The 14,285-nt window shown below is 46.5% G+C and overlaps 1 protein-coding gene and 1 pseudogene across 2 annotated transcripts; both read right to left on the bottom strand.

Moving 5' to 3' along the window:
* Window positions 1–3,329: 3,329 nt before the first annotated feature.
* On the bottom strand, window positions 3,330–6,180 carry ATP5MC1 (ATP synthase membrane subunit c locus 1). 2 transcript variants are annotated; one of them, XM_047708793.1, is made up of 5 exons: window positions 6,094–6,180; window positions 5,487–5,534; window positions 4,586–4,663; window positions 3,917–4,098; window positions 3,330–3,546 (listed from the first exon to the last, which is right to left on the bottom strand). In XM_047708793.1, exons 2-5 carry the CDS (start codon window positions 5,523–5,525, stop codon window positions 3,432–3,434), a joined length of 414 nt encoding a protein of 137 aa, XP_047564749.1. In that variant the 5' UTR covers window positions 5,526–5,534; window positions 6,094–6,180; the 3' UTR covers window positions 3,330–3,431. The 2 variants fall into 2 exon arrangements, with proteins under 2 accessions (XP_047564749.1, XP_047564748.1); XM_047708792.1 differs by having other exon boundaries at window positions 6,024–6,130.
* A 732-nt stretch (window positions 6,181–6,912) lies between these two features.
* Window positions 6,913–7,092, bottom strand: LOC125088288 (uncharacterized; annotated as a pseudogene).
* Between the last annotated feature and the right edge of the window lie 7,193 nt (window positions 7,093–14,285).

Raw genomic sequence — 14,285 nt, 5'->3', positions numbered from 1 at the left:
CTTATTTTGTTGTCCCAACCACCCTGAATTGTTCTTATCCCCATTTTAGAGGTGAGGAAACGAATCTCAGGGGAATTACCCAGTTGAGAAGTGGCAGGGATGGTGTTTGCATTCCCCTCTGTGTTCTTTGCTACCACGCAGCTCTTCCGGAGTAGGTACTAATTGTTTTTGGTCACTGCCTCTTAAGTTTAATGAAAACAGTGGATCCTCACCGAAGAATCATACACCTCTGTAAGTATTTTGCATTAAGCAAGATGGTTCCCCGCTAAAGACCCTAAAGAATCCCAATGGTAATTGACTAACTAGCCTTGTTGGGGGTGGGGCAGCATTCTCCCCTGACTCTCTAGGGTTCTCTAGGCCCAACTACATTCCCAACCTTGCTGATTTGGATTTGTAAGTCCAGCAACTCCAAGGCTGTTTGGAGCTCATGATCAAGGGAAATTCTTGCCAGCCCCTTGGCAAAAACTAGGTTCCTGGAGCTTCACAGGAAGTTAAGAGAATCACCCTCCCTGGAGGCTGCTCCTTGAATTTACCGTTAGAGTGACCTGGCAAGGATGCCGGCCTGATATCCCAAAGGGTTACTACATTCCATTTTTGTAACATTACCAGTTTAATCCATTGCTCCCTTGGGAATACCTCAGCTGCCGGTTCAACCTGAGTTCCATTCTTTCTCTTTGGCCCTATGATTCCTGGGCTCTGCTTCAGCTTCTAATACCAGCTTGTTGGGGACAACCTTAAGAATTACTTAAAGAGGACAAGCAGCAGATTATGGGAGATGAGTAGTTCTAAGCTGGGAGTGATTTTGCCTCCAACCAGGAGACATTTGGGTGTTTAATTGGTTGTCACAACTTGGGGGTGTGGAGGCCAGGGATGCTGCCTAACTCCATACAATGCACAGGGCACCCTACCACGACCATGGACTATCTGGCCCCAGATGTGCCAAGGTTGAAAAATCCTGTGGTATGAGACCATGATTGTTGAATGAATGTCAGATGGACTTGGGATTGGAACTGCTGGTGTGCTGTGTGCTATCGGGCATGTCAGTGAACTTGGGTAAAGCTTAGGTGAGTCAGCACAGTGATAAGAACACAGGTTCTGGAGTTTGAATTCCAGCTTTACTAATCAGCTGTGTGACCTTCATAGGTCGCCTCACCTCTCTGAGCCTCTTTTTCCTTGACTATAAAAATGACCTCATAGGGATGTTGGAAGCCATTCACAGAAAATGCTTTGCACTGCGCCTGACCCCCAAGAGCTCTTGTGTTAGCTGAGGTTATTACTACACTGGCTTCCTTGCTCTCCCTCACCTACAGCACATAGTTTTGTACCCACATATTCAATGTGGGACACTGTTCAAGGTTTCCACTCTCTTAATGCCCCCAACTCCTTAAGGACAGGATCTTAAGGGCTCCGCCTCCAGCGGGTCCGCGCGAGGCGGGTGCGGGACACCGCTTGGAGCCAGGCGCTGTCCCTCTGCGTTTACCAAGCGCTTGCTGTTTGCCCCGCTCGTTCGCGACCTCCGGACCGTTGGCAGAGGGGCCTGGGGCAGGTGACCGAACCTCTCCGAGATTGTCCCAGGTCCGTCCAGAGGGTGGTGCCTTCACCTTGCGGGCAGGTAGCAAAGCCCTAGGCCAAATGACCCTTGTTTCTCACCGATGGGTTTTCTTCAGTGAGGGTAAAATACGCATGTGACAAAATTCACGACCTTAACCACCTTGTTTCATGCACATTCACATTTGTGCAGCCTTCTCCACCAGCCACCCACAGAACTTTTCCAATCCGTGATGGTTTCTGCGGTTCCTCGCAGAGAACAGCAGACTGCCTTCCGAGTGGAGGCTCTGTCCTCACTCCTTGCCCAGCGGCCAGTCAGCACGGAGTCCCCACTAGTTGGATCCTGACACACTGCAAGGCCCTGCCCTCCCGGAGTATCTCTTCTGGGGGGGTCGGGAGGGGAACCGCTAACAAACAAGCCCACCGACTGCTCCTTTCCATTGGATCATCCCCTCCACCTGAACCGTGGTCAGGCCTCTCCCAGCTTAAAAACAAAAACAAAACCAGTACCCTTTACCCCCTCCAGCTAGCACCTCAAAAAAAAAAAAAAAAAAGGACAGGATCTTAAGAGTTCCCTGCCTTCCCCAAGACGACTAGGAGGATACTTAGCACTTAAATACTTGCAGACTTTCCTTAGTTGCATGGAAATTGAATCCATTCTTCTTAATTCACATTTTTTGGTGTTCCAACCCTCTTTGCTAGCTGCCCTTCAGCTGGATAGGAATAGTCTTGGTTTCGCCATTTTGCAGAAGTATTGAAAGGGAGGTATAAGGCTTTCACAAAATGGGTCCCCACTTCTACCTCTTTTGAGACCATCCAATTTGAGACAGATCGTTGTTAACCAGCACCTCTGTGTTCATTTTGTCACGGTTAGCTCATGCTGGGGCTTAGGGCAGCAGTGGCTGTGTGTAGTAGAGCAGGTGAGCGCTCTCTTCCCTGAGTTATCAGTCGCACTTTAGCCAAGCTGGGGAAGCCTGCTGGGTCAAGACTGAAACCATGAGGAAGATGCTGTGCAAGGCTCTCTAAGCAATTTACTGGTTGGTTCAACCAAAAAAAAAAAAAAAAAAAAAAAAACAACCCCTCACCCCTTTTTTCCCCTAGCAAAGCTAAGACTGTAAATTCTCCAAGAACAGGAACTGTACCTCATCTGCTTATTCTAGAAAGTTTAGAGACTCTAAGAAAAAGTGTCTTTCATTCTTTCATCTAAGAATGAAAGTGAAACTTACAAGTGGGACTAAACGCAGGCAGATGGAGGCCCGCCTCCATTTCCAACCGGCTACATCACTTCTTTGGGACTGTTTCCCTATCGGTGCCACCCTGCTTGTGGGGCTGTCACAAAAACAGATGGGACAGCACAGCAGTTAACGGGTTAGGCTGGCCTGAGGTGGAATCCCCAGTTCTTCCACTGCCAAACTCTGTGATGTTGGACAAGTTATTTTGCTGCCCCAAGGCTTGGTCTCCTCATTTGTAAAACAGGTATAAACCGTTTATTGAAATAACTAATTAAAACAGAGCTTGGCGCAAATTAGGCCCCTCAAGAATGACACATTATTATTTTATTGAATTCAAAGGAAAAAAGCACCAATTATCATTACTTGGACAAATCCGTGCTCCCTCTGAGAAATAAAGGGAACCCTCCATGTTCTCAGGTCATGGCAGTGCCACTTCTCAGCCCTGAAGATTTGCAAACCACGAACGGATGACCCATTCCTACTTCCCTTTTCCCAGCTTTCCACCAAGACCCTCCGCAGGGGCAAAGGACAGAGGCACAGGCATATGGGTTTAGAGAAACGTTGTGTTTAATAGTAAAGCTTAGCACACTCCAGCACCAGCATGGCCTGAAGTCGAAGCAGCAGGGGCGGGTAGGTGACCCTCATGGAACCTCACATGGCGAAGAGGATGAGGAAGGCGACCATCAAACAGAAGAGCCCCATGGCCTCAGACAGGGCAAAGCCCAGAATGGCATAGGAGAAGAGCTGCTGCTTGAGAGACGGGTTCCTGCCAGGGACAGAGATCGATGCCAGCCAGGGGAGAGGAAGGGGTGAGGGCAATGGGTGGTGGAGGACACAGGTAGACTGGGTCAATGGCCGGGGGTGGGGTGGGGTGGTGGTGGGGGGTGGGCTGCTGAATCTGGGAGAGGGCCTAAACTATATATATCCTGGGGATTTAGACAGGTAAGCAGAGCACCAACATGTTAAGTTTAAGACAGCCAGGTTGGAGACATTATCTAAATACTGATTCAGAGATCACTGGAGAAAACAGGAGGCCGATGGAATCAACTCCAAGCTAGTGGGAGCTCCTGCTGAGGCTTCTCCCAAATGGGGTGGAATTTATGGTAGGAGATGCTCTAGGCCACCTCCAAACTTACCTGGCATAGCCAATGATCAAGCTGCCAAACACTGTTCCAATGCCAGCCCCTGAACCAGCCACACCAACTGTGGCAGCCCCAGCGCCAATAAACTTGGCTGCTGTGTCAATGTCCCGGGAGACAACACTGGTCTGGAACTCCCGTCGGGCCACCTGGAGCGGGGAGTTGCTGCTATAGGATGGCTGGGAGGCAAGCAGGGAAGGAGAGGTAGTGAGGCACAAGGACAGGTTGCTGACTCCCATACCCTCACTCGACCCACCTGGGCTCTGAAACTGTTGGCAAATTGCCAGGTAGGAAGAGAATGCTCAGACTGCAGAGCATGCTGGGAATTAGTCCTCAGGCCCATTTCCCGACAGGGCCAGGGAAATTTTGTAGGTTAGGGAAACTTCATTTTTGCAAACTTCTCACCTACAATGTTCACCTTAGGGTACTTAGAGCTATTAAAGCACCACAGATTCTCTAATTGTCCTCCCACTCTGGCCTACAGATCACTATCTTGAAGAACCCCTCGCTGGGGAAATTAATTTTTAAGATTTTTATTTTTAAGTAATCTCTACACCCAACGTAGGGCTTGGGCTTACAACTCCGTGATCAAGAGTTGTACGTTCTACCAACTGAGCCAGGCAGATGCCCCTGGGGAAATTTACAGGAGGGCCCACAGTCCTTTACCTGTTTAGCTGGGATCTCTGGCCTACTCAAGAGGGAGGCAGACACAGGCCTGATTAGATCCCTGGTACAACAGCGAATCTGTCAAATCAGAAAGACACATTCCTCCAAATCAAGCAAGGGAAACAGGAAAACCTAGATGCTGAAATTGTGTCATTTTTGACACATATAATATCATTTTTGATATTATAAACAGAAAAAAAACGCCCAGTGTGTTTCAAGGTCAATTAATGCATTCCTGTTTCTACCAGACAGGCCTACACCAGAGACAGCTGTCCAAGACCCAGGTGTAGTTAGCAGTGGCAACTTTCCCATTTAAACCCAGGTACCAAAGTTCATTTCTACGGGCACAGCCCTTACCGCTATCCCAGAAGGGAAGAACCCACACTAATATCAAACCAGGGACAGGGAGGGTTTGCATCTGATCACCCAAAGAATCAGAAGGGGGAAATCTTATTTTGTTAGAGTGTACTCACTGTTACACACCCCGAATGGACTGGGTCAAGAAGCCTGGTGAGGCTCCTCGAACCACCAGCTAAGCAGAGCCTCCCTGCAACTGAGCTTTCTTGAAACATGCCAACAAAATGCAGTGGTTCTCAAACATGGCTGAACACTGGAATCACCTGGAGAGTTCTGGCCAAGCCTGACTAACTGCTTCAGTGGGCTGTCTGGCTACCGCCAAGCCAGCCTGGGTGTAAAGATCATCTCCAGACTCTGACCACGCTCCAAAGCCAAGAAAGCTTGGTTTACAGGTCTAAATAAAGAGGGGTTAACTGCATCACTACACCCTCCCCCAAACGGCCAACAACATCTGGATGCCAAGCTGCTCTCAGTTCATTCATTAAATGTCGACAGGTCCCACATCTACAGGTGATCTACAGATCACCCCGGAGCCGCAGCTTACCAGAGCCGGAGAAATGAGTAGTGCCCCGGTGGTCTGCATTTTCTCAGTCTGCAGAGGAAAAAAGAAAGATTCATTCACATCCCAGTCGTCTGCCTACAGGGGCGACCTTTGGTCGTCCCCTTCATCCCGCCCGTCCTTCCTCCCTGGACCACCACGTTCTTCCTTGCACCGTGCCCCAGCTGAGGAGGGCATTAGAGGTCAGAGGGACAGCGTGAAAGGGTCTGCAAAGGAAGATCACGGGAGATCTTCAGTTAGAGGAAGGAGGGCCCAAATCCCAGTAAGGAAATGTTGCTAAAGAGGGTGGTCTCCAGGGAAGACTTTTGGAGGCAGATACTGGGTCGGTGCCCGGCAGAGTGCTGCCCATGTTACACAGCTGTTCTCGGCCCGCCTCAGTGGGGATAGTTAATCGCTCGTTACCGTTGGTAATTAACATTAATTGTTAAGGATATAGGCAACCATCGCTTCTCCCGGACAAATGCCCCCTCACAGAGCCCAGCCCACGCCCCTGCCCATCGCTGCCTTCCCGCCCCGAGTCACCTGCACTCCCACTGCCCCGCTGCCCCTACGCCGACCACAGCGTTTGCCCCGCTCAAGGTGACTGACTCACCTCCCGGCTTTAGCTCTAGGTCTCAGCGCTCAGCTCCCCCACCCACATGTCCCGGTGTCCCCCCAGTCTCATTGGTCGCAATCCTCCCGCATCCTCATTGGCTAACGTCCTCAAGTCCTCCTTTCTTATTGGCTTTCCGCAGCTTCTTCCTCTCTCTCCACAGGAGCTTCGTGGCAGTTCCCGCCTTCATGCGGGTGAAGGCGGGGTTTTCATCGGAGATCTGGCTTCCGATTGGTCAGTCCCTGAAATGCTCAACCATAGAGTCCGCGGGGCTCAGAGGTTCCAGAACCTCCCGCACAAAATGGCTGCCAAGGTGGACACCGCCCAAAAAGGCGTGGGAGAGATGACGAGACGCCTTACGCACATAGACACATGACCTTGGACCTACGCCTTCATTCGGGCGCTTGGACCTTCAGGCACGTTGTATGTCGGGATTTGTAGTCAGGTCGGAGGCCCAAGGACGGCTGAGATCCCGCGAGAAGTTCCTCCTGAGGCCCGGAGAGCCAACGCCTTTGCAGCAATTCGCGCCCTCGTGATTCGTGGAAGCCTTCCTTCCGCCTTGGAGAATAAAGGCCTCCCGCTGGCCTTGAAAGTTAACTAGTGGGCGAGCGCGGCTTTGTGGGCCTCCGCTAGAGTTCAGAAGCCATGGACAACCAGCAAGATTTTTTTAAGTTTTGTTTTTGTTTTTGGTTTTTTTTTTTGTATTGCAAAAAGCAAATTCTACAGATAAAACACTTAATACTCCTGCAGAAAAACGAGCAAAGGATAGGAACAGGCAGTCCGCTAAAGTAGAAATTCAAGGAAAGTAGACATTCAAGGAAATAGTATTTAACTTCGCTAATCAAAGAAATAGAAGTGAAGTGGATGGAGCAAGGTCCTATTCTAGCTCCTAGTTGCAAAAATTCATTTAATATATTGTCCTAGGATAGAGGACGTGTCAGATATTAAACTGATAAGAATAGATAACACTTGACATTAGCTAAAATGCCTAAAAGCTATCAGCATTCTTTTTTTTTTTTTTTAGAAGATTTCATTTATTTATTTGACAGACTGAGATCACAAGTTGGCAGAAAGGCAGGCAGAGAGAGCGGGGGAAGCAGACTCCCTACTGAGCAGACAGCTTGATGGGGGACTCGATTCCAGGACCCTGAGATCATGACCTGAGCCAAAGGAAGAGGCTTTAACCCACTGAGCCATCCAAGCGCCCCTCAGAATTCTTTTTATTAGCGTGAGCCAGGCGCTATCTTATACTATTGCCAGTGAAAGTATGAGTTAGGAAATCTTTCCAGAAAACAATGTGGACTGGAGGAAAATAAAACAAAATATTAATAGTTAATTCTGGATAGTGTAGTAAGGTTGATTTATATTTTTAGGAGTCTATAATCACAGCAAAGGATTAAAAATCATACTAATCTGGAAGGTTCGACCTCTGGATTCTTAGAAAAATATTTTATGGCGGAGATTAGGATAGCTTGCTGGCATGGTAAAATGGAAGGAATGTGGAGTTTTGAGATAACACAGGCTTGAGTTCCTGGCATGGCTCTGCCATATAAATGGATACATATGTGTCTGAGATTACCAAATTACCAAATCTTTCTTGGCTTTAGTGTTAGAAGCTACCATTGGTTGAGGCCTCATCATATGGCAAGTATTGTGTTAAAATTCCTTCAGCTCTTAGATGATTTAATCCTTAGAACAACCCTTTAAATAGGTATTATTATCCCCATTTTACAGATTACTTCATTTCACAGAATATCTTTCTCCAGTGTGACATCTTTGGTGAAGAGGTAAAGTCAGGAGGCACCTAGGTGGCTTAGTTCCTTAAGCATCTGTCTTTGTCTGGGGTTGCGATGGTGGTCCCAGGGTCCTGTGATCAAACCCTGCATCAGGCTCCCTGCTCAGTGGGAAGCCTGCTTCTCCATCTGCCCCTTCTCCCACTTGTGCACGATCTCTCTCTCAGATAAATAAACAAAAATCTTAAAAGAAAAAAAGAAGTAAAGTCAGTATTTTTTTTAAAGATTTTATTATTTGGCAGAAAGAAAGAACACAAACAGGGGGAGTAGGAGAGGGAGAAGCAGGCTTCCTGCAGAGCAGATAGCCCGATGTGGGGCTCCATGCCATGACTCTGGGATCATGGCCTGAGCTGAAGGCTGATGCCCAACAACTGAGCCACCCAGGCACCACTAAAGTCAGTATTTGAACCCAAGTGTGTCTGGGTCCAAAGCAGAAGATCTTAACCTAATGGCTAAGGAGGTTCTTGAGCCTCCTAAAACCGAGGAACATGTAAAAAAGGGTTAATACTACTTGCCTTATAGAAATACGAAATAAAATAAATGCGAGGCATAGGTTGGTGACTGGTTCTCTTTCTGTTCCTACTCTAAGGAAATTTATATTTTTGGGACACGTGTCCCTGGGACTCAGTCAGTTAAGTGTCTGCCTTCTGCTCAGGTCATAATCCCAAGGTCCTGGAATCGAGCCCCACATTGGGCTCCCTGCTCAGTGGAAAGTCTGCTTCTCCATCTCTCTCTGCCTGGTGCTCCCCCTGCTTGTGCTCTCTCTCTCTCTATCAAATAAATAAATAATTTTTTTTTTAAAAAGGAAAAAAAGAAAAGTTATATTTTCATGTGGATTATCTCTGTCTACATGTATTAATTTTTTTTCACATACAGATTTGTCATACAGCTCTACTCCTAGCATACACTCAAAGTTGTCAAGTTTGATTTACTGTAATTCAGGCCGTTCAATGTGAATCTTGAAGTCTTAACTAGCAGGTTTCAAATCCTGGCACTGCCACTTATTATTGTGTGATTTGGGGCAAGGTTCTTTTTTTTTTTTAAGATTTTTTTTTTTAATTTATTTATTTGACAGAGAGAGATCACAAGCAGGCAGAGAGGCAGGCAGAGAGAGAGGAGGAAGCAGGTTCTCCGCCGAGCAGAGAGCCCGATGTGGGGCTCGATCCCAGGACCCTGAGACCATGACCTGAGCCGAAGGCAGCGGCTTAACCCGCTGAGCCACCCAGGCGCCCCTGGGGCAAGGTTCTTAATCTCTTTAAAACTCAGTCTTCAGGGGCGCCTGGGTGGCTCAGTGGGTTAGAGCCTCTGCCTTCGGCTCAGGTCATGATCCCAGGGTCCTGGGATTGAGCCCTGCATTGGGCTCTCTGCTCAGTGGGGACCCTGCTTCCTCCCTTCTCTCTGCCTGCCTCTCTGACTACTTTGTAATCTCTATCAAATAAATAAATAAAATCTTAAAAAAAAAAAAGACTCAGTCTTCATCTCTAAAAGAGAGATATTCCTTTTTCAACAAGATTGTTTTAAGGAGTAAATGAAATAGTATATGTGGAGGTGGTCTTTTCATTATTGAACTAAAAAGTACTAGTAACCAGGAGTGGATGTGAAGTGAAAGGTAGTTGGGAAACCTCAAATCTGGCCCTGGCATCTTGGGGTGAGACAAGCTATCTTGGAGGGGCCAAAGAAACTGTGGGAACTCAGAGGATTGCTGTGTAGGCAGAAATGCTATTGATGAAGGTGGCAAAGAGCAAACTTGTGGATAGTAAGTCAGGAGGGCCCTCTTTCCAAAGGCATTTCTGACTCTGAAAACCCTCCTTTCCTGGGGCGCCTGGGTGGCTCAGTGGGGTAAGCCGCTGCCTTCGGCTCAGGTCATGATCCCCAGGTCCTGGGTTCGAGCCCCACATCGGGCTTTCTGCTCAGCAGGGAGCCTGCTTCCTCCTCTCTCTCTGCCTGCCTCTCTGCCTACTTGTGATTTCTCTCTGTCAAATAAATAAATAAAATCTTTAAAAAAAAAAAAAAACCCTCCTTTCCTGCCTAGAGTCTTATCGCAACATCTTCTCTTTCTTCCTTTAAGCCCGGTTCCTCACTAGAAATTCAGTTCAACAAACATTTTTGAGCACAGATGAATAATACCAGTTTCCACCCGAACAAACTCAAAACTAGCAAGAAAATCATGATGCAAACAAATCATTAAAACGAATCATCTTCATGGGCACCACAAGAAAAATACCTACAAAATACAAAGAAGGGAGAGACTAACTTCATCTGGAGAGAACCAAGGAAGGCCTTTTTGAAAACAAAAAAAAATTTCTGGGTTGAATTTTGAGGATAAATATAAGTTAGCTAGATATGTCAGGGGAGAGGGTGAGAATGGATGTGGCTATTCCAGGCACAGTGAACAACATGTATAAAAACACAGGAGAGTTGGTGTATCCAATCTTAGACCAGTCAGCAATGGCCATGGCACGGCACAAATGTGACTGTTGCTCTTCCGTTTCTGGCAATACAACTAAATTAAATATTCTGAGTCCTCCTGACACAACACCTAAAGATGCTACCGAAAGAAAAAATACGACAAATATATTTTTAAATGCATGGCCTTGTTTTTGATAGCTAAAATAAAATGTGTTCTCTATCATATTAAATTACCAATTTTCCACAGTCCGAAAAAACACCTCCTCTCCTAAATGACCCAGCAGGTAGTGATATATTCTGGGACAACAATAGCAACAAATATAAAAGGGGGGATTTTTAGGGGGGGGGGTTAAGGAGAGAGATGACTCATGGTGATAAATGCTAGCTTTTTTTTTTTTTTAGATTTTATTTATTTATTTGACAGAGAGATCACAAGCAGGCAGAGAGGCAGGCAGAGAGAGAGGAGGAAGCAGGCTCCCCGAGAGAGCAGAGAGCCCTATGCGGGGCTCGATCCCAGGACTCCGAGATCATGACCTGAGCCGAAGGCAGAGGCCTTAACCCTCTGAGCCACCCAGGCGCCCCTAAATGCTAGCTTTTAAACGCATAGCTGGCCTCACAAGAAAGTAAGGAAAATCCTTAGGGACCCGAAACAAAGAAAGAACATAAAACCAGAGCAGTAAACCTGTTATATTAAACTGAAGCAGCCACGGCTGGGAATATGGTGGGATAGAGAAAGGAGTGTTAGTTGCAGGAATTAAGTGACTAGAGTTTTTTTTTTTTTCAAGTAAGGTTTTTTGTTTTTGTTTTTTTAAATATTTTATTTATTTAGTAGAGAGACAGAGAGAGAGCACAAGCAGGCAGAGGGAGAGAGGGAAGCAGGCTCCCTGCTGAGCAGGGAGCCCGATGCGGGGCTCGATGTGGGGCTCGATCTCAGGACCCCAGGATCATGACCCGAGCTGAAGGCAGCCGCTTAATGACAGAGCCACCCAGGCGCCCCATTAAGGGGCTTGAGTTTTAACCCTCCATGAGGACAGAAGGGTTTGGGGTCTGTGTGAGAAAGGGAACTGGAATTGAAATTTCCAAATAAAGCTAAGATCCTCAAAAGGCTATACCCTTTGATGGGTGGACCCCTCCCCCCCCTCCCGCCTCCCCGAAAAAATCCATCCACAGGGAGGCAACAAGGAAGCTTATCTACCTATTCCCCGCTCTGGGTGAAACACACACACACACACACACAAACACACAAACACATACATACACACACACTCCTTTCCTAAGAATTTGTAACTACAGGATTATATTTTATGTTGATTTTGAATTTAAATCTATGCCCTGGGGCACCCAGGTGGCTCAGTCGTTAGACTCGAGACTAAGACTAACACTGGGGGCGCCTGGGTGGCTCAGTGGGCTAAAGCCTCTGCCTTTGGCTCAGGTCATGGTCTCAGGGTCTTGAGATGGAGCCCCGCATCAGGCTCTCTGCTCAGCGGGGAGCCTGCTTGCCCCTCTCTCTCTGCCTGCTTCTCTGCCTACTTGTGATCTCTGTCTCTGTCAAATAAATAAACAAAAATCTTAAAAAAAAAAAAAAAGACTAAGACTGAGTCTTAGACTCAGGTCATGATCCCTGAGTCCCGGAATCAAGCCCCACATTGCATGGCACTCCCTGCTCAGTGGGAAGCCTGCTTCTCCCTCTCCCACTCCCCCTGCTTCTGTTCCCTCTTTCACTGTGTCTCTCTCTATCAAATAAATAAATAAAATCTTAAAAAAAAAAATAAACCTATACCCTGTTGGGTACCTGGCTGGCTCAGTTGGTAGGACGTGTGACTCTTAACCTCAGTGGGGAGAGTTCAAGCCCCATTTGGGCATAGGATTACTTATAAAACCACATTATAGAAAAAAATATCTATACGTTGTTGTCCAGGAATGTCCAAGATAAGGAATTGGCATTAAAAGTGGTTCTGGACTAGAGATGCCCTTGAGCTGAAACAGGGTGAAATTCCTTCTTTGGACCCAGGCAGGATTGCCACAATAACGGAAAAAGTGATCTCCATAAAGAAATAATCCACAATGAGCAAAGATGAGAACACGTAGCAAACAGCAAGAATTTCAGATAACACAATTTTTTTTAAAGATTTTATTTATTTATCCGACAGAGATCACAAGTAGGCAGAGAGGCAGGGAGAGAGAGAGGAGGAAGCAGGCTCCCTGCTGAGCAGAGAGCCTGATGCAGGGCTCCATCCCAAGACTCTGGGATCATGACCCGAGCCGAAGGCAGAGGCTTTAACCCACTGAGCCACCCAGGCACCCCCAGATAACACAATTTTTCAGACAACAATTCAACTATAAAAGAGATAGTAAGGTACCGTGGTTCAGGGTATAGGTTCTAAAGTCACACTGCCTGGATTCTAGTCCAAATGCTCTACTTACTATTCAGGTGATCTTGGGTAAGTTGATTGGCTTCTCCGTGCTCCATTTCCTTATACAGGGCTGTTATGAACATTAAATGAATTCATATAGAACAGTGCTTGGCACATAGGGTCACTGATGCGTTTGTTATTATTTATCTATTTTTAAAGATTTTATTTATTTATTTGACAGAGAGAGTGAGAGAGCACAAGCAGGGGGAGTGGCAGAGGGAGAGGGGGAAGCAGGCTCCCCATTGAGCAGGAAGGCTGATGTGGGGCTCCATCCCAGGACCCTGGGATCATGACCTGAGCCAAAGGCAGATGCTTAACTGACTGAGACACCCACGCATCCCAAACTTGTTATTATTTAAAATTGAATAAGTTTACAGGTTTCTGCAGGGCTCCGTTGAAGGATAGCAAAACTATCCTTCAAAAATTATAGTAGAAATTAATCGTAGTAGAAATTAATCACTAGCAGAACTGAGCTATAAGAAATAAAAGGAGTCCTTCAGGCTGAAATGAGAGGACACTGGACAGTAACTCAAACCCACAGTACTAGTAAGTGTAAACACACAGGTAAATATAAAAGATGATATAATGTGTTTTTGTTTGTAACTTTTTTCTCTTCTGTCTTACTTAAAAGACAATTACATAAGAAATAATTATAAAGCTGTGTTAAAGGGCTTTATAATATCTGAAGACATAATTTGTATGACAATAAGTATACAAAGGAGAGTGAGGGAATTAAGCCATATTGGAGTAAAGTTTTTGCATATTATTATTATTATTTCTTAAATATTTTATTTATTTATTTGACAGAGATCACAAGTAGGCAGAGAGGCAGGGGGAAGCAGGCTCCCTGCTGAGCAGAGAGCCCGATGCGGGGCTCGATCCCAGGACTCTGGGACCACGACCCGAGCCGAAGGCAGAGGCTTTAACCCATTGAGCCACCCAGGCACCCCAAGTTTTTGCATATTATTGAAATTAAGTTAGTATTAATTTGAAGTAGAGTGTTTTATTTTTTTTTAAGATTTTATTTATTTATTTGACAGAGAGAGAGAGAGATCACAAGTAGGCAGAGAGGCAGGCAGAGAGAGGGAGTAGCAGGCTCACTGCTGAGCAGAGAGCCCGATGCGGGGCTCGATCCCAGGACCCTGAGATCATGACCTGAGCTGAAGGCAGAGGCTTAACCCACTGAGCCACCCAGGTGCCCCGAAGTAGAGTGTTTTAAGTTAAGCTGCTAATTGAAATCCCCACAGCAGCCATTAAATAATAACTAAAGAACTACAGTGAAAGAAACAAGAGAATTAAAATGACATACTAGAAATATCTATTTGACCCAAAAGAAAAAATTCACAAGTATGTGGAAATTAAATGATATGCTCCTAGATAGCCAATGGGTCAAAGAAGAATCATGAGGGAAATTAGAAAATACTTTAAGATAAATGAAAATGAGGGGCGCCTGGGTGGCTCAGTGGGTTAAGCCACTGCCTTCGGCTCAGGTCATGATCTCAGAGTCCTGGGATCGAGCCCCGCATCGGGCTCTCTGCTCAGCAGGGAGCCTGCTTCCTCCTCTCTCTGCCTGCCT

The sequence above is a fragment of the Lutra lutra genome, chromosome 16 (genome assembly GCF_902655055.1).
Source record: "Lutra lutra chromosome 16, mLutLut1.2, whole genome shotgun sequence".
Classification (NCBI taxonomy): domain Eukaryota; kingdom Metazoa; phylum Chordata; class Mammalia; order Carnivora; family Mustelidae; genus Lutra; species Lutra lutra.
Note: the sequence above shows the minus strand (reverse complement) of the source record. Positions and strands in the feature narration are given on the sequence as shown.

Excerpts from the sequence above, each read along its gene's own strand:
- ATP5MC1 (XM_047708793.1), bottom strand. The coding sequence starts at position 5,525 with ATGCAGACCACCGGGGCACTACTCATTTCTCCGGCTCTG. Across the intron at positions 4,664-5,486 it reads TACTCATTTCTCCGGCTCTG|ATTCGCTGTTGTACCAGGGA; the intron begins GTAAGCTGCGGC and ends CTGATTTGACAG. Across the intron at positions 4,099-4,585 it reads CAGAGATCCCAGCTAAACAG|CCATCCTATAGCAGCAACTC; the intron begins GTAAAGGACTGT and ends CTTGCCTCCCAG.